The following is a 19681-nucleotide window of genomic DNA, read 5'->3' as shown; positions in this document are numbered from 1 at the left end:
ATAAGAAGTTGATTAATGATTAATAATTAAGAGACGAGACATATGACAAACAAATAAGTGTAGGGTGAACATGCATTAAGATTAATGTGGGTGAGAAAAATACACTCTTAATAAAACATAAAAACAATAAAGAAAGAAATGAACTGGAGCAGATGCATTCGACAACTAGAGTGTACACAGCTCTGCTAGTTCACATATTGGACATGCATGCATGGTATGACTCACGGAGCACCTAACTCAGCAACGCGTTTTAAAGGTGTGGATGAAGTTTTGTGGACTGCCCGTACAGACCAAATGTGAATCGTTGAATGAAATCTGAACAGCTGAAAACCATCAATCAAAATGAGCTTGGGGTGAAGCCTAGGTAATAAATGGCCCATCACTAATTCAAAATGGTACCCAACATCAATTCAAAATGTTTGGAATTTAAATTCCACCCCCCCCCCCCGAGATATCAACAGTTACCATCTTAAATTTGTCTTTTCCTCGCAAAACTCTCGATCTCTCGATCTCTCGCCAATCCTAAAACATCCTTCCCGTCGAAAAGTTGTTTATTGTTCGAAAATTTCGTTGCCTTTCGAAACCCAGTCGTAGTTCTGTTGTGCTATCATCTCCGGCCTTATTGCACTTCCACACAAAAGTTTAAAAACTCAGGCAAGTTTGTTTCAAGGGTGAGCAGTCGGTTCCACAGAAAAGTACATGGTGCTTGTTTGATTTAAGTTGGTTTCAAAGTCGTTGATTTCCCAATAGTCGACATCATACTTCATTTCCCAAAGTAAATTTGAAATTTGGTGAGTTTTGAAAATATGGAACCCTAGAAATAAATTTTGTTATTTTTGTAAAATTCATTAATTTGATTAATTATGCCTGTTGGTAGGTAAAATTATCTAAAATTGGTGGATATTTGGGGAATTTTTGGGAATTTCGGTGGGGCGTGGGTTTATGAAATGTTGTTAGTAATTAATTAAAAATTATTTGAAGCTGCTGTCAAATTTGACAGCAACCCCTCCTGCTGCCTTTCCATGTCATGCCATGTAGGATTTGACATTTCGATTGGAAAATTATAATGCTATTTTTTGTTAGTGTTATTGATGATGTGGACCTTTTGACATCTCCTTTGGAGATGCTCTAAGTTTTGTACGACCTTCTAATTTATTACTTTGATCTTTGAAATCAACAAGCTATTGCTGAGATGACCAATGGTGGAGTTGACAGGAGGATCACAAATCTCAATTTTGTGCACAGGCAATCCTCTAAATCAGGTTAGGGTTACTTTATCACTGAAAGATTGCCTCGCATCACCTCATTTTCTACTTATGCTACAAGCAATCAGGACTCAATTTTGAATCCCTGTGCAGGTGCATTTTAGCCACCTCACCAACAACTACTATTGCTCTGTGGGTACAATTAAACAACCATCGTTCTCAAATTCATATGAAAAACTCATGTAAATGGTATATAGCTAGGACTTAAAAAACCACCCTTTTTGTTGTACATAAGCTCTTAATATAAATTCAATAGACTAAAGATGCAAACGGAAAGAATTATTTTACCGTGTGGATTCAGCTGCTTTGACTGGTTTCTTAATTATTTAGAAATGGGTGTGTTATATTGTGGTCATGTCGCATTAATCATGTTGGTAGCCCTATGTATCCATGTGCTATGAGATGGATCCATCAACGTCAATTTGTTTTCTACTTGGAACAGTTGTGGATCCTGCTGCCTGCACCTGCACCATATTTTTGTGAGCTTTATATGTCTATGTTGTCTTGTTCCATTTTAGCATGTCTGAAGCTATGACGGAATAAACGACAGTTGCTGTAAAAAAGAAAATGAAATAAGAACGACATGGTGGCGAGAATAGTAAGCTAAGACGGAATAAACGACAGTTGCTTCTCGTGGAGATACCTGCATGGGCGTGGGTGGTTTGGCAGCAGCAATTCTAGAATTTTCCAGTCCTCCACAAAGTTCGGTACCATCTGCCTCACCAGACTCCGTTATAACATTCTCAGGCTTTACTTTAATCTTAACTGGTTTTCCGAGAAGTGATTTATCTTCCAGTCTTGCAATTTCAAGGGCTCTTGCACACACGGGAAAACCTTGATCATCCCAAGACTCCAAAATTACACCGGAGCCCAAGCAGGTTCTTCCCCGGTAGAAGGCTGCAAACTGCCCGGCTGCCAGGCCCTGATCATCTTGAGATAAATGGACAACTGCAACATCTTCGTGACCATCTTCACCGGGTTCCATTATTAAGCTACAATTACAAAATGCAGGCCCATGCCTAACCTGAAAGGTTTAAAACATTTCAGCTCCCTCTGACTTGGATTCTAAACAGTAAACACTAACTACAAACCATGCATGGTTCAAAGCTTTCTTTGTGACCCTTCCTCGCGAGATTTATCAACATCCAAAACCATATGTGACACATTGGTCCTCGTCTAATTAAAACTTGATGTAAGACTTTTATGCGATGAATGTGGTACAATAACTTCTAAGTGCTTCCAAGTGCAAGTTCCAACCCTAAACCCACAACTAAAACTAGTGGCATGTTTTCTAAGCTGCAGTCAAGAAAGTCATCACTTATCAGACTGCCACTAACATGAACTATGTCTTTCTTTCAAAACTCTAAACAAAAGAAAAGACAAGATAAACTAAAAGGCAAAGAAAAAACAAGATGAAACAAAAAGAAAGCATGTAACAACTCTAGGCTAGAACCATATACTTTTCATTTGTACAGATAATCTCTTTTTTCCCTTTGGAATGATGAGAACACAGATAATTCCTCAACAGAACTATTTATATTTTATACCACATTAAACGTCTACAAAGTGGACCACGTCTCTAATAGCAGTGGACCCACTTGTGGTCAGCAACGTGGTCAGTATGCATATGGTGATGTAGCATTTTGATGATATTGAGATCTTTGAGTTCAATACTACAGAGGAAATCATGTATAAGATTTGTTTTAGACCAATATTTACTCACAAACACTGGTCGCAAAATAATAGCATTGCATTTTGAAAAACTTATATACAGAAAGTAAATATAACAGGAATAACAGATCAAATTTTAATTCTTGTACCTTACACTCTAGCTGACTGATCTGGTTTGGGGGCAGACCATTTAGCCATTTCAAGGAGCCAACACGAAACAGGCGCCTTCTTTTTTCGTCTGAAAAGTAATTTCTTGACACAAAAACTACATTGTTTTTTATATCCTTCTCAACAACATACCTGCATAAGAAGGTACCACAGACAGTAAAGCTGAAAATCCTGTTTGAAGTGGTACAAGGAGACCCAAACATAAACTAATTTTGATTCTCAATCTCAATAAAGAAGGATACAGCATAGTTAATGCACACACGTTAAACATTGATAGCATGCATGGTTGAATTTCTAGATGAAAAAATAGTCTCATGTTTTGAATAACAAAAATATGTTGCGAACCTTTGCTTTCAATGATTCTACTTTTGGAAAAAATGTTTTAGTGTGTGCTTAAATGGAATCATCCTGAGAGTCTACCTTTACAAAACAATATCTGCTACTCTGATCAATAGGTAAAGTTAATCATGATAATTCTTCTATTTTGAGTTTGACCATTTATTTCATTATAATATCCAGAGTAATTGGACAAAGACCATACCTAACTGTTACGATAATTATGAGTATCATTATTATGATATATTAGGGTTCTGTTTGTATTTCCAGCAGAGTCATTTGTGTTTTCAATTAGTGTCTATTGGTATTATTTATGCGCTTGGTTATTTATGCTAATTTGAGTATGAGCCTGCCTATAAAATGGTGTTTTAAATGCAGTATAGCAGCATGGTGAAAATAAACAATTATCTCGGTATGTAAGTATTAGGAGGTCAGATCCCCTCAAAGTGATCTAAACTATCCAAATTATCTCATTTGATAGCAGTGATCTTATCACTAACTCAAACCCAATGTGCTACGCCACTAGACGCCCATTGGCCCTTAAGCTGGTAGGGCATGATCCCTAAATTTAGGTAGTAAGTTGAATGAATGTTGCCCATTGACCGATTGATGGCAGACAACACCGAGCATGGACCAGCTTCAGGCCCCATTTTGACAGGTCAAGCAGAGCTGACCAGTTCATGACCGTAAATATGTAGGTAGGCACAACCAACCTAATTATACAAATACCTCATCAGAACCATCCTTTCAAAAGTATCCATTCTACAAGGGCACAATCACATTTTATGGGAATATCCACCAGGATTTTAGTAGCTATCTCAAGCAGAAATAATGAAATAAAAGTCATTATCATCCTAAATATTATACACAGTAGGATACGGATGTCCAAACCATATGGCAATTTAAAACGTATTGAGTATAACAAAAAAGTTGTCAGATAACCACTGTAATATTGCAATTATTGCTTCCCAAATGACCAGATTTAGGATTAAAACGACAACAGCACAAGTACCACCAAAAAATATTAGAAGTGATCAGCATACCAGGGTCCTCCAGGAAGGCGTAGACCTTGTCGTTGACCAATTGTGTAGAACCAAAACCCCCGATGATTTCCTAGGAAATCTCCCGACTCAGCTTCCAATATGACACCTTTGTTCTCCCCTATGTGTCTTGCGATAAATTCATTGAACTTGATCTATATTAAAAAACAAAAACAAAAAAATCCGAGTGACTGACGTTAGGAATTTTAAAATGATCACTCAAGTAAACCCATAAAGAATCAATACCACTCCAAGTTCTACCATACAAATTTTGGCACCCCCATAGGTAGTTGTGCCATTCAAGGGATGAAATTATCTTCCGCAAGACATACCTTCCCTAGAAAGCATATTCCTTGTGAATCCTTTCTGTCTTTGTTAGGCAGATCAAACTTTGTTGCAAGTTTGCGAACTTCATCCTACAGAAATATTTAGAGAAAGGAATCAGTATATAAGAGTAAAGAGTCTACAGAATGGACTGAAAATAACAAAAAATGAATTAAAAGGATTACATAACATAGTTAGTAAACTACGGAAAGGGTATAGTACGTGAAAAATATGTACGTGTATTATTCGGCAACTTTGCTAGAAAGATGCTTTGAAAATTTCGGCCATTTTTAAAATTTTAAAATTTATTTGTTTTCGTTTATAAATAATATGTTAAAAATAAGAATTAAATACATAAATTTTGTGTACTATTGAAAAGTGTGTCTAATTAATGTGTATTAAACGTGAAAATTACGTTTATCATAGTTGCGTTTAAAAAAAAAAACATGCAATTTAACAAATCAATAAAACGTGTACAAAGAAGACACAGCAAAACACAACTAAACTATGGAAGGTAAATATTTCTGAAAAATGCATAAGCACGTGTATTATACGTGACTTTACTAATTATGTTACATAACATAAAGAAAGAATATAACGAAGCAGAGACTACAAATTACAAGAAAGAAAAGTACACATTTTCACAAATTCACAAGGTAACAATATCACTTCATTTCTATGTGTATTATACTATTATTGGAGAAACTAATACACTAACGGTGAGACTTTCCAATATTTATAGACAATACATGCTTTACCTCCCAGCTGAATTTGTGATTCAAGAAATATTCAAAATTCAACAGATTAGCACATTTTACAATTAGCTAAGAGAAGTATCAAGTTAAGTATTGCATAGCATTCAAACTAGTACCCACTGACCTTTGACAGACAACCAAGTGGGAATATTAACCTCTTAAGCTGGGCCTGAGAAAGATGTGAAAGGAAGTATGTCTGATCCTTCACCTAGAAATTCAGAAGTTTGATGCTATTTAGAAAGAAAAATCAACATAAAAATATAGCAGGCAATGAGATGCAATACTGTGATGTTTCAAGGCTTATCATATCAGAAAGAATATATAAGAGGATGTCTGGTGACAGCAAAACTAACACACATGTCGACAAAGCAGAAAACCCAATTTGAATATGAAATGAGATAATATCAAACATAACAAGTTTAGCAAGCCAAGATTGATAATCCAAAAATGACAAAATGACAAAAATATAAGTTTTCAAATGTTTATCAAATATAGGTACCATATCTTGTGATAGTTCTAGAACCGAATCCTTGTCCGTTTGACTTGCAGGTGGGTGGACAACATTTGCGTAATGCCCAGATGCCACACGATCAAACTTCATACTGCTGATGGCATCCATGAATGAACCTGACAATTTATATAAACTTGAAGAAACAAAAAACTAAAAGTTCGATTCTGCATCATAAGAGTCAGAACTAAATCTTAAATTCAAGTCATTGCTTACCAAACTTTATTCTTGTATTGCAAAGAACATCTGGGTTAGGAGTTCTGCCACATTGATACTCTTCAATAATGTAGGATACCTGAAACATGATGGGACTTCAAAAGTTTCTTCCAGTAACCCAATAAGAAGGAAGCTGATGATGAAGACTGGCCGGTAATATAATTATTCATTTAAAGCTTCTTTTTTTGTTTTGACAAAGGCAATAATCTATGGGGAAGGGTGATTCGAACTTGAGTGCAAGGGGGTGGGAACACTGCTGACCAACTGACATTTGCTACTATTTAAAGCTTTAAGCTCGCATAAATAATAGATTATGAAACAGTCGTGAGATACACGGAACATAAACTACTAAAGACTACATACAGATGTGACTACAATTCAAACATAACCTACAATTAAGACACTGGAAAAGTAACGCATACCACATTCTTCCAATATTCATCCGTCAAATGCACGACTTCGAGTGGGACATCAACCTGTAAACAAGTGTTGTTTAGTTTCAGTTGTAACACCCCCAGTTTGCATAACCTATACCAAAAACCAAGATAAAGCTCTTCTATCACAAACAATAGTAAAAGGTTCCTGACAAACACGTATACATATGGGATTCGATTCACATATATAAGGCAATATGGGATTCGATTCACATACATAAGGCAGATGGATGGAAAATGAGGATACGTAAACCCAAGAACCAAAATGAACTTCAAAAGGGTTGGTGCATTTGTTGTGCCGCTTGTGTGTGTGCATGTCTGTGTTTGAAACTCAGCATCCCAGAAAATGTGAACACTCATAGTGAAGTCTCATTCAGAAAAATAAAATTAAAGATCAAATTATTTTCACCCCACTTCTGTTGGTAGTTTAGAAAAAGAGATTGCAAGTGAAATAAAGTGACCTGATTGCAGACAGCATTTGCATACTTCAAATCTTCTTCCCATGGGCATTCTGACCAAAAGTTCTCAAAGTCTTCCTACACAAAATCACACATAAGAAGCAGCTTTTTTTTTTAATTTATATTCTCAAGATAATCAAAATTTTAACACAGAATCAGATACACCGGAATCAGAACATCCGAAATAAAGGAATCCAATCAATAACCCAACAAGTTCACATTTTTCTCTGTTTCTACACTGCCCAATAGAAAGAATTTCCCAATTCTTCTAAAATTGTCGATATGGGATCTCATTCAGACATACTTGGAACCAAATTTTGAGGTAGAAGGCGGTGCAGGAGTGACCGGCGGCATGGAGGAGGCGGAGGGCGACACTGCTATCGACACCGCCGCTAAGCAAGACGGCGACTTTAAGGCTCTGATGAGGCATAGAACAGGACAAGTAAGGGCCAACATCTCCATTCAAGCTGTTTGGAGGGCGTGGAGTTTGGGGAACGGCGAAGCAGTTGACGGAGCGGGGGGAGCTGTCGGCGCACGAGCGAGAGAAGGGTTTGAGGAAGAGGAGACTTGTCAGCGAGAGATAGGGCTTGAGAGGGAGAGAGAGGGAAGTGATGTGGGGGAGTAAAGAGGCCGCCATAGCCACTGGTATTACTCTCGCCATTGATTTCGTTGCATACACATTATGCACTGAACGACTGCGTTTTGGAAGCTGGAGGTTGGGGAAGCGTGCTCACTAGTGTTTTGGTTTTGGAGGGGAGGAAGAAATGGCGGTATCAGTGGATGACGAAGAGGAGCTTCCAGATAATCCGGTACGGGGCGGCTGGCTTGGTATAGTTGTGCCTTTTTTTTTAAAAAAAAAAAATGTTTTTGTTTCAGTTATATTTAGTAGAGTTGTAATTCTCGTATGATTTAACATATTTTATTATTATAAATAAATACACAATGATGTGATACAACATACACCTCACAATTAAATCTCTCTTCTTTCTTTTGCCCTTGGCCTCTCTCCCTATCTAGTCCTAAATACAGTTCAGTCAAATAAGCCTACAACATGTTATCAGCATGCTCTTAGTAGAAGCTAAGGAACTGAAGGATTGTAGGAGGAAGTTTTCTTCTACAAAATTCAAAGCTTTTATTTGTTTTCTGCTAATCAGGTACGTTTAAAATAAAGTAAGATATTTGAAATGTCCACGAAACACAAAAACCTTTCTCATGATGCACGAACCCCTATATTTATATTTTACTTCCGATATATATTGTATCTGATTCATATATTTCTCGTGTTTCATGGAATTTGTGAGTCAAAACATATAAATAAATTGGAAGCAAAGTAAGATATTTGAAATGTCCACGAAACACGAAAACATTCCCATGATGCATAAACCCCTATACTTATATTTTACTTCCGATACATACATACATACATACATACATACATACATACATACATACATATATATATATATATATATATATATAGTATATGATTCATATATTTGTCAATACACACACACACACACACACACACACACTTTATGCATTATGCAATTATTATTTTGTTATGTAGAATTTGTGAGTCAAAACATATAGATAAATTAGAAGCAAAGTAAGATATTTGAAACGTCCACGAAACACGAAAACATTCACCATGATGCATGAACCCCTATATTTATATTTTACTTTCGATATATATATATATATATATGTTGTATATGATTCATATATTTGTCAATATATATATACACACACATGCTTTAAACATATAAATAAATTAGAAGCAATTTAGGGTTTTTCAAACCCTAGTGATGTTTAAAAAAAATGAGAAATATGTGGCAGCTGGCATACAGCCCAGCTGCGTGGAGCACGCCGTCAGAACGATGTCATTGCGACATATGGACTATGGCAGCAGCCTTTTGGGCGTTGTTGTGCCTGCATGGACACTAGGTTTCGGCATGGTAAGGGTTACCATGGCTCCGCAACCCTCTAAGCTTAAAAACAGCAACTTTTGAGTTGTTGGGCTTTGTCCTAAGTCCCTGGCCCAAACATGCAGCAAGCCCGCAGCTTGCTAGGTCTACCCGTGCCCTAGGCTCACTTGCAGCAAGCCCGTATCTATTGATGGGCTTTGCCCAAGTCTTGGCCCACTTGCCCACAGCTTATGCTGCTGGGCTTGACTTGGCCCAACCCAAAAACCCGGGAGCCAGCCTTGGCTGGGCCTTCCTCGCACCAACCCGCAAGCCAGCTTTAGGCTGGGCTGGCCCTGTGCCTTTTTTTTTGGTTGAAACCAGCAACTTTTGCTACTGGGCTCACCCATACCACACGGCCTAAAGGTCTGCAGCCTTCTCACGGCCTAATGGCCTGCAGCTGTGCTGCAGGACCTGTCCCCACATCGCAGCCAGCCCACTTTTGGTTGGGTCGATTTATTTTTTGACCCAATGCCAATTTTTGGCATCCCTGCGATATAAATCATGCCCAAATATTTTTTTTGTGGTACTTTGGTTTAAGCTAATTAATTCTAATTTAATTATCACTTGGTTTATCACCAACCAAAGCTAATCTGAGCCGTCTGTCATTATTTTACTTCCATGATCGACCCCGTTTGGTCCCGATCTATTGAATTAATTAAAAGTGACATGTAGTCCATTAATCTGATAATTAATCCAAAATTATTAACCTGAAGATCACTTTTGGACATTAACGATTCAATAATTTATTCCTTTACTTTGAACCGTTGACCTCCCTTCGTAGTCCTGAAGCTCTCACACTTGAGTTCTGGAAGCAACTCAAATACACTACACTTAAGTCAGCATATTGCATTCTATGTTCTTGCAGGAACCTCTCCTTTATGAACTAATTGATCATAAAACTAAATTGAACTTGTAGTTTCATATTTAGGCCTTTGAAACCCGAAGTTTTCGTTCAAAACTTACCATATGAAACCTGTGGCTTTCATGTTTAAATTAAACCAATACATATGTATAGAACCTGAATGTTCTATGATGTATGTCTATAGATTACCATATGACTATCCACGTTTTATAGTACCCTTCGTCTTAGGGACATGTCGAACTTTAACAAGCTCGATTTTACCGCTTTGAAAGTATTTGGAAGTACCTACCTAAAGTGGGTTCAAGATGTGAATCTCCATCTTACTGCAAAAGGGTATTAGAGACATCATCGAGGAACCTACATATGTCCAAACCCGTTGATGAAGTTCAGAAAGCTACTGTAATGATCTTCATTCGAAGACACACTCATGATGTACTGCAGACCAAGTACCTCATTGAGGAGGACACACACACCCTTTGGTTTACTCTGGCTGATCGTTTCGATCACTAGAAGACATTTACTTGCCTGAAGCAAAACTTGACTGGCAACATCTACGCTTCCAAGACTTTAAGTCTGTGAATGAATACAATTATGAAGTTTGTAGAATCAGATCACTGCTTAAGTTCTGTAAAGTGGACTTAACAGATGCAGATATCTTAGAGAAGACCTATTTGACCTTCCATGTCACCAATATTGTCTTGCAGCAACAATGTAGAGCACAAATGTACACCAAAGTTTTGGATTTGATATTTGTTTTACTTCTCGCTGAGAAGTAGAACCAGCTTTTGATGAGAAATCATCAACCTTGACCCATTAGCTCGAACACTCCGCTTGAAGCACATGCAACCAATTCTAGCAGCCACAAATGATAAAAAGATCGTCGTGGTCGTGATAATGGGCGGCAAGCCCACCCATGGGTCCAAGGTCAACAGAGCCAAGGCCCACCCAATGGAGGAAATTTGACCCAGAAGAGCCAACCCCTTGCACCTAAGGCCCTAAACTTCAAGAACAAAGGAAAAGCTACTGTTCAATCGGTTTCCATTGAAATGGACATGTGCTACCACTGTGGATCAAATGATCATTGGTCACGCGTATGCAGAGCTACCCCTGAGGCTATTGCTAAATATCATTTCCATCATGAGTCTAACTTTGCCCATATGGAACATCTCGAAGATGCTACTATATCCATGGAGATATTAGATTTTCAGGGGGCATAAACTCCTATGGACGAATAAGTTTTATTCTTTTAGACATGTTTTTAGGATGTTTTTACCCCTAGTGGCTGAACCCACTAGGAGTTGTCGGACCCCCTCTATTTTTAGGTTTATGGTTTAATTTTTGGACAATTTTTCTAAGTCTTTGAAATAATTTGTTCGGTTTTGGTTTTGAATTATGGATAATTATTTTATGGATATTATTTCTCATTGATTAATTGAATGAATGGAATTAAATTTATGCATATGGCCAATTCAATTAATTTATTTCTAGGTATGACAAGTGGGGAAGTTAGTTGTTTGGCTGATAATGCTATTATGCGCACCATATTGCGTGGGCGACACTATGTTACTAACTTCATACCTAAGAATGCACCTTTGACAACCCTCTCAGGCTCATCCAACATGATTGAAGGATACGGAAATGCCCATATAATGTTGTCTAATGGTACTGTCTTAACCATTAAAGAGGTCCTCTATTCTTCACGTTCTGGAAGAACGTTGCTGAGTTTTACAGACATTCGAGATAATCAATATCATGTTGAAACCACTGAAAAGAATGGTTTTGAATTTCTTCATATCACTTCTTATGAGTATGGCCAGAAGCTTATTCACGAAAAGCTAGAACGTCTCCCGAGTGGATTGTACATCACAACCACTCCTGGCATAGAGAGTTACCATGTGGCCAGCCTTGAGCCTAAGTACGAGGGCACTTTGCTACTGTGGCATGATCGTATGGGACATCCCGGACGTGACATGATGCACCGTATCCTTAAATCATCACATGAACATCATTTACCTCCATATGTTGGATTCTTGTAATGCAAAGCTTGTTCATTGGGGAAGTTGAATACTCAACCCTCAATTACAAGGATTATTCACAACCCTCCTAAGTTTCTTTAGAGGATTCAAGGGGATATTTGTGGACCTATCCAACCATCATGTAGACCATTTAGATACTTTATGGTGTTGGTTGATGCGTCGACATGTTGGTCATATGTTTGTTTATTGTCCACATGCAACGCTGCTTTTGTAAAACTCCTAGCACAAATTATTAAACTTAGGGCTCACCACCTTAATTATCCAATTAAGTCAATTCAATTGGATAATGCTGGAGAGTTTACATCATAGACTTTTGATCACTATTGCTTGTCAGTTGGGATTGAAGTTGAACATCATGTACCCTATGTTCACACCCAAAACACCCTGGTAGAAGTTTTCATAAAGCGCCTTTAATTGATAGCTTAGACTTTGGTTATGCGAACTAAACTATCGGTATCTGCCTGTGGCAATGCAATATTGCATGTAGCTATGTTGGTCCTCCTGAGACCCACAACTACAGTTGGTTACTGGATACGAGCTTGACATCTTGCATTTATGTGTGTTTAGGTGTGCAGTCTATGTGCTAATAGAGCTACTACTACGTACCAAAATGGGTCATTAGAGAAAAATGTGAATATATGTGGGTTATGATTTGTCATCAATTATTTGCTACTTAGAGCCCTTGATAGAAGATCTCTTTACCGCACGTTTTATGGATTGTCACTTTAATGAGGCAGTTTTTCAATTGTTAGGGGGAGATAAGAATATTAATGTTCCTATAGAATGCTATGAATTGTCGTGGTATGCTCCCACTATGTCTCATTTAGATCCCTGCACGGCCCAGTCTGAAACTAAAGTGCGACGTATTCTAGATCTTTAGAGCATTGCTCAAAGTATGCCGAATGTTTTTACTAATCTAGCAAAGGTAACGAGATCACATATACTCGCTATAAAAGTACCTACATGGATCGACGTACCTAGAGTACGCCGTAATACCGCCTGGAAATGTCATACCTTCCACGCGGCCTAGTACATTGACGGCTAGCTAATCATCCGCTCTTACCCTGAAGCATGGCAGACCCCTTGGTTCAAAGGATTCACAACCTCAGAATAGGAAAATGGCATAAACTAGTGACCCTTGTTTGAATCTAACCATCATTTACTCATCTGTTCCAACGCATGAGGTTATTCTAGATTGCAGTGATGTCTTATATAAGATAACCTGGCCTCCCAAGAATCGCGAGATTTCGGTCCACTACACAATATTGGATGGGGTTTGGAATCAAAATGAGATGATCATCGATGATGCATTTGTGTATATAGTAGCTACTGACATCATGCTTAGTGGTGATATTGAACCACATTCCATCGATGAATGCCGACGTAGAAATAATTGGTCAAATTGGAAACAAGCAATCTAGGTCGAACTCGATTCGTTTGCGAAACGTAAGGTGTTTGAGTCTATAGCTCTTACTCCATCACATGTGAAGCCCGTGGGCTACAAGTGGGTTTTTGTAAGAAAACGTAATGAGAAGAGTGAAATAGTGCGATACAAAGTTCGCCTCGTAGCGCAAGGCTTCTCTCAACGCCCTGGGATTGATTATGAGGAGACGTATTCCCCCATAATGTGTTGGAAATATGCCCTGAAAGTCAATCTTTGGAAGAAACCTTTCAGGACAATGAATTGATGTATATGTGACTCTTATACATCGGAAGGCAAAGATACTAATTAGGACTATCTCAATGAACAAAATATGTCCTAAATAGTGAATCCATGGACAATGGATCGATGGAAGAAGTAACCTAATGATGTTAGATTACAGAGACCTTCTTCTCATAACCATCATGTCCAAAAAGGTTCTTGGTCATAAGGATTGTCGGAGGGATACTGACAATCCATAGACCGGTACATACTATGTCTGCTTCAATTCGAAGGATGGAAAGTCTCATCCCATTCGTGTAGCGACACTAAGACAAGCATGTAGGTGCTCATTAAGGGAATGAGTTCACTGAACACAATCAAACGAGAGTACTTGCATGGAGGTCTACTCACATGTCAAGCAAGTAACTCTAATGGTTGGAATAATGTAAGTAATCCTTTGACCTGAGGCATCGTCGTTGTCTTGTGGTTAAGTACTTAATCTTTGATTATGTTAAAGTCATTCCATACGCGAGTGTCCAAGGCATCATTGGGGTTAAGCCACTTAGCCATGAAGGCAAGTGAATGCGCAACAAGGAATCTCTAATCCTCGATAAGAAAGGATGAATACTCTAAGATATGATTCGGGAATCTTCGGCCGAAGTATCGAGCGTAATAAAGGAAAGCGTTCCTATACGTCTCAATTGAATCGTATAAGAAGGAATAATCACATTAGGGGTTTGACATTATAAATCCATACCCTAGTGATGTGATTGAGAGTATTGTTTTAGAGAAGGATCGAATTACATTGTAATTCCAACTGAATAGGTTCTCCGAATAAACTTCTACATTAGCTTGGGTAGCCATGATATATGTTTAGATGTCACTCATGGCTTGTGAGTTCTTCTAGATGATTAAATGTAGTCATCAAAGAAGAAGGTGAATTAAAAGTAAGTTTTAATTCACTAAGTGTATGGATTAAATATAATCAATTGGATTGGTGCCAATCACCTCACTGCCTTGCTAATTAGAACCTAAAAGATTGTTCACCAATACACTCTTGTAGTGAGTAACTAATGGATGATGGAAATAATTAATTGGATTAATTAAGTGTTTTGATTAATTTAGAAAGTCTAAAGAAATCATAAAAGCGATAAAGATCGTTTTGGGCTTAAAGAAACGTTCGGGTTTAATTAGGCCCATTGGGCCAAAACCCATTGGGCTTTTATTCAAGCATTGGATGACTTGAAATAATTAAAAGCCCAAAGCCCAAACCAAACACACATGGCCGGCCAAAGAGAGGAGAGAAGGTCAATTGTTGACTTGTTTCTTTATGTAATAAAAGGAACATAATAATGAAAGATGGGAGGGTGTGTTTTTAGATTATTCAAAACACAAAAGAGAAGAGAATATCAAACTCTCTCTAACAACAAAGGGCCGGCCACCATGGGGGGAAATTAGCTAATCATTTTATCACCCCTTTGGTTATTCCTTCATCTTTCTCATTACAAAGTGGGTGAGGATCTTTAGAGGTTTTCATATCTTTGGAAACTTGAAGAGAACCTAGGAGCACTTACTATACAAAGTGGAGGAAGCAAGGAGGGAGGCTAGGCTCAAGGAGTTTGAGGAGCAAAGATCTTGGAGGTGGTCCATCCTTGGTCTAAGATCTAGATCAAGAGGTATAAAACTAAACCTCTAGTTTGTTCTTCTTATAAATTTTGTTTTGATGCATCTTATATAAACCTATGCATCTTGAAGGGGATTTGCATGACTATAGCTTTGATAAAATGTATGACATGCTTCCGTTGCTTTCGTATATAAATTTTGAATTGTATATGCATGCTAGTCACTAGAAATCCCACATGAATCTCATAGATTTCCCTTCAAGTGGTATCAGAGCCAAAGGTTTATGTATGATGTGTCCTTTTAGATTTTATGCATATGGGTTTTAATTTTATGTATGTCATATTATTGCCTCATTCAAAATATGTTTATCTTTTGTTTTTTCAAAGTGTTGAAAAATTGTAAATCAAAAGTTGAAAAGGATATGCAAGAAAAGTGTTTTTGATGCATGAATGAAGTTTGAGTTTAAATTGTTTTTCATTCAAAATATGTTTATCTTTTGTCTTTTCAAATGTTGAAAAAGGTGTATCAATAGTTGAGAAAGATATGTATGCAAAAATGTTTTGGATGCATGAATGAAAAGAGGGTTTAGAAACAAAAATTTTGGGGTTTTATTCCTTAAAGGGGGTTCGGCTAAATGGGGAATTTTTGTTAGTGTTTGTGTTTTGTTTTGAACCTCACACACACACCTTGAAGCTAGAAAGTAGTGATCTTGTCACTTTTGTTTTTTTGGGTTTGAAAAATCACCAAGAACATACAAATCTTGAAAAATATGTTCATGGTTTTGTTCTTGGTGTTCATGGTTTGGTTTTTGGGGAAAATGGTTTTACATGCATTGTTTTGTGGTTATGGATGATGTACATACCATCCATAGCCTACACCAAAATTTAAATTAATACCTAGACTTGTCTAGATATATATTTCCATCACCCTTTTCCCTAAAGTCCTTAAAGCAAAATTAAGTGGCAAACAAGATATATTTTTCTTCTTCTTTATGTTGAAATAATGCAAGGTGGGTGAGACCTACCCACTTCCCCCTTCATTTGGCCGGCCAACTCAAGTGGTTTTCCCACTTGAGGGTCCTTTTGTAATCATGAAAAGTTTGGTATTACTTTTAGTATTTATGGTTTGACCCCTTACTTTTTCATATTTGCATTAAGACCCCTACTATTTAAAAATTGAAATGTTTGATTTTAATTTTGTTTAAAGTTTAAACTCATCATTTAATTATGCCCATATGCACTAAATCTAATTGATTATGTTGCATTCCATTTAATTATTTAATGTGATTAAGTAGTTAGAAAATGGGTGACTATGGACTTATGCCTTAAACGATAATTAAGCTATGAGTTAAGGCGCTAAAATCAAATTGTTTGAACCTTGGGAATGTGTTTTAATTACTGTTTCAATTGGACCTTGTCACGTTTCGACATTAATCTATCTCTCCCTCTTAGTATGTGTAATTTGTAGGAATTTGTACAAATCGGTTTGTAATTCTTATTACTTCTTAATCTCTTTTAGTTAGTTGATTCCCTCTAGTGCTAGACTAGAGTTTCTTTAACTATTGGTAAGGAGACATAACTAAAAGAGGTTTTTGACATGAGATTAAAGATTAAATGGGTCCAACGCCCTAATAAGCAATGAATGATTGTCTTTCATTTCTAATGGCTCAATGAAAATGTTTTAATTGGATTGAAAAGCACGTAATTAAAATGACACAACCTCCCCGAGATCTTATTCAACAATGTTGGCTCGTTGTTGCAATAACCCAATAAATCCATGGTCATCCAAGAGCCTAAGATAACTATAAAGTCCAATTTCAAAGGATTGCAAAAACCGTAGTAGTAGTAGTTACTTCCAATATTTGAAAAAATTCGTTTTTGATATTGATTTGTTTTTCTCAAAACAAATAGTGGGAGTATCATACGCTACTAAACTATAATGATTTCAATTAGTAGTTATATATATCTCCAATATTTTGAAAAATGTTTTGATATTGATTTGTTTTATGAAAACGAATAGTGGGGATATCATATGCTACTAATTTCATTAACTTTGGACTAGTAGTTGTAATAGGACAATTTATTTGAATATGTTTAAATAAATAAAATTGATGAGACCTTAAAATCCCTCAACCAACAAAGAATATTAAGTTGATAAGCGAGAGATGCTTTGAACATTTCTTCGTAGGCCTTCCACCGTGGTGGGCTCCAATCGTTTGTGACTCATGCACCAACTTCACCCTATAATGGGGAGGTACAAAGTATGTGCTTACATTCAGGAGGAGTCCATAAACATATGATGAGGTGAGTGTAGACAACGAGTATGACCAACATGATATAATTCTGAGGTTATGCTTGAACCTTTACATAAACTAAGCATGGTGGGAATAACTTAACTAAGTGCAATGGTGCCAACATGATATAATTCTGAGGCATTCATTCTCTAGAGGCCAAACTAGATGGGTAATTACAAGAGTTGTAAATGACTAAAGTGTTATTCTCTCATCATTATTTTTGCTAACCAACATGATATAATTCTGAGGTGGGCTTGGTAATGGTGAGTCTCCCATACCCCGCTAAGAGTTCAACGTAACTCTCGGATTCTATTGAGGGATATGGAATTTGCCAAAAATGGTGGGTGGTGTCATTCGGTTTAAAGACCCGAATCGTGTGACTTAATCAACAATCAAACTAATTTATTTTATTGTTTATGTATTTAGATATGGTTGGAAGCACGTTCGCGAAAATACTCGACAAACATTGCCTAGAGGGGCATAATTTCCCAACCTGGTATTGTAATGTCAAGATTCTCCTAACATTGGAGAAGATCATTTACGTACTTGACAAGCCTCTTCCTGACATACCTCTTGGCCCTGAGGCCACAGAGGATGAACGTGCTAAGTATGACAAGCACGTTGAGGATGATACACAAGCCAAGTGCTATCTGTTGGCTTCCATGAATGAGGAGCTACAGAGACAGCACGAGGGCATGGACAGTGCATTTTCCATAATACTCCATCTTACGGAGTTATATGGTGAAGGGACGCGCAACCGTCGCTTTAACACTGTTTGTGAACTTGTGAAGACCAAGATGGTCAAAGGGGCTCCAGTGCATCAACATGTACTGAAGATGATAGGATTCATAGAACAACTGGAGAACCTAGGTACTCCACTTGACGGGGAATTGGCCCAGGACTTTATATTGGCTTCTCTTCCTGATTCATTTTCACAGTTCGTAATGAACTACAACATGAATAAGATGGATCATACTCTCTCTGAGTTACTAAACATGTTAGTAACTGCTGAGAAAACTATGATAAAAGAGAACGTTGTAGGGACTTCTGCAGTAGCCTACAACAAGCCATCCTCTTCCAAGTCTAAGCCGCAAGGCAAAGGCAAAGGGAAGGAGAAGAAGTCACCCACTCTTAAGCCGAAAGGGGGAGTGAAGAAAAAGAAGGCAATGGAGCCCAAGGGGGCTTGCCACCACTGTGGAAAGGAGGGACATTGGAAGAGGAATTGCAGGTTATACCTTGCAACTCTTAAGGACAAGCCACAAGGTATGGTTTATGTTCTTATCTTCAATTCTAATTGTTAGATCTTCTAAATATTTATATTTGATATAAAGTGCTAATCACTTATATAATTGTATATAGGTGGAGGAGCTAAGTAGAAGAGGAACAAGCAAATAAAAGAGTGGAGAAGGGTTCGGTCACCATGTTTTTGCTTACTACTTGGGAAGTTTGTTTAGGCATTTAAAGATTGTCTTTAAACTTTCTTATTGTGTTAAGAACTTATTATGTGGCTTCATATGATGGAAGACCACTATTAATGCCTAAATGTTTGAAGGTACTTAAATAAGTCTCTAAATGTTTAGAGATAATTCCTTTTAAGTTAAACATTGTGAATGTTTGTGTTATCATATTAATGTAATGTGACGAATGCCTTCTAAAATATTTCCTTAAAGTAAAGTTATGAATTGAAGATTGTCTTGTTGTATCCTAGATGAGATACATGATAATAATGATATTAGAAATAAGAAAAACGTTTCTTATATGGTTATCACTTAAACCACAATAATCAAGATCACTCTTGATTCAATTAGTAGTTTTGAACAATTAATTGGACATTCTTAAAATTGTTTTAAAATGTCAAGTGTGTTTAAACCAAAAATTTAAGTGTCTAAATCAATAAAATGTTTAAAGGTTTTAGTCACTTAATAACAAGACATCAACTTAGTGAAGAGTGAAACAAATGAGCTTGAAAGGTTTTAAAGCTACTACACAATGTCCTCAACCCGTATACTCCACGTTTATACAATTTTTGAATGTATGAAATGATTTCTCATTAAAGTCATGAGAAATAGTGGGAGGTAAGAAATTG

General features: G+C 37.1%; 2 protein-coding genes across 3 annotated transcripts; one reads left to right on the top strand and one right to left on the bottom strand.

Annotated features, from left to right (window-relative positions):
- Nucleotides 1-1407: 1407 nt before the first annotated feature.
- LOC137715523 (uncharacterized) lies at nucleotides 1408-7994 on the bottom strand. Of its 2 annotated transcripts, none has more exons than XM_068454874.1 (11): nucleotides 7480-7994; nucleotides 7179-7253; nucleotides 6706-6759; nucleotides 6284-6362; nucleotides 6059-6186; nucleotides 5684-5767; nucleotides 4813-4896; nucleotides 4484-4635; nucleotides 3086-3236; nucleotides 1909-2289; nucleotides 1408-1729 (listed from the first exon to the last, which is right to left on the bottom strand). In XM_068454874.1, the coding sequence occupies exons 1-11, from the start codon at nucleotides 7834-7836 to the stop codon at nucleotides 1661-1663; spliced, it is 1614 nt and encodes a 537-aa protein (XP_068310975.1). In that variant the 5' UTR covers nucleotides 7837-7994; the 3' UTR covers nucleotides 1408-1660. The 2 variants fall into 2 exon arrangements, with proteins under 2 accessions (XP_068310975.1, XP_068310976.1); XM_068454875.1 differs by having other exon boundaries at nucleotides 1408-1818; nucleotides 7480-7992.
- Nucleotides 7995-18023: 10029 nt separating this feature from the next.
- Nucleotides 18024-18971, top strand: LOC137714427 (uncharacterized). The gene is made up of 2 exons (XM_068453649.1): nucleotides 18024-18858; nucleotides 18955-18971. The coding sequence occupies exons 1-2, from the start codon at nucleotides 18024-18026 to the stop codon at nucleotides 18969-18971; spliced, it is 852 nt and encodes a 283-aa protein (XP_068309750.1).
- Nucleotides 18972-19681: the final 710 nt, after the last annotated feature.

The sequence above is a fragment of the Pyrus communis genome, chromosome 14 (genome assembly GCF_963583255.1).
Source record: "Pyrus communis chromosome 14, drPyrComm1.1, whole genome shotgun sequence".
NCBI classification, from domain to species: Eukaryota; Viridiplantae; Streptophyta; class Magnoliopsida; order Rosales; family Rosaceae; genus Pyrus; species Pyrus communis.
This window is presented reverse-complemented; position numbering and strand designations above follow the sequence as displayed.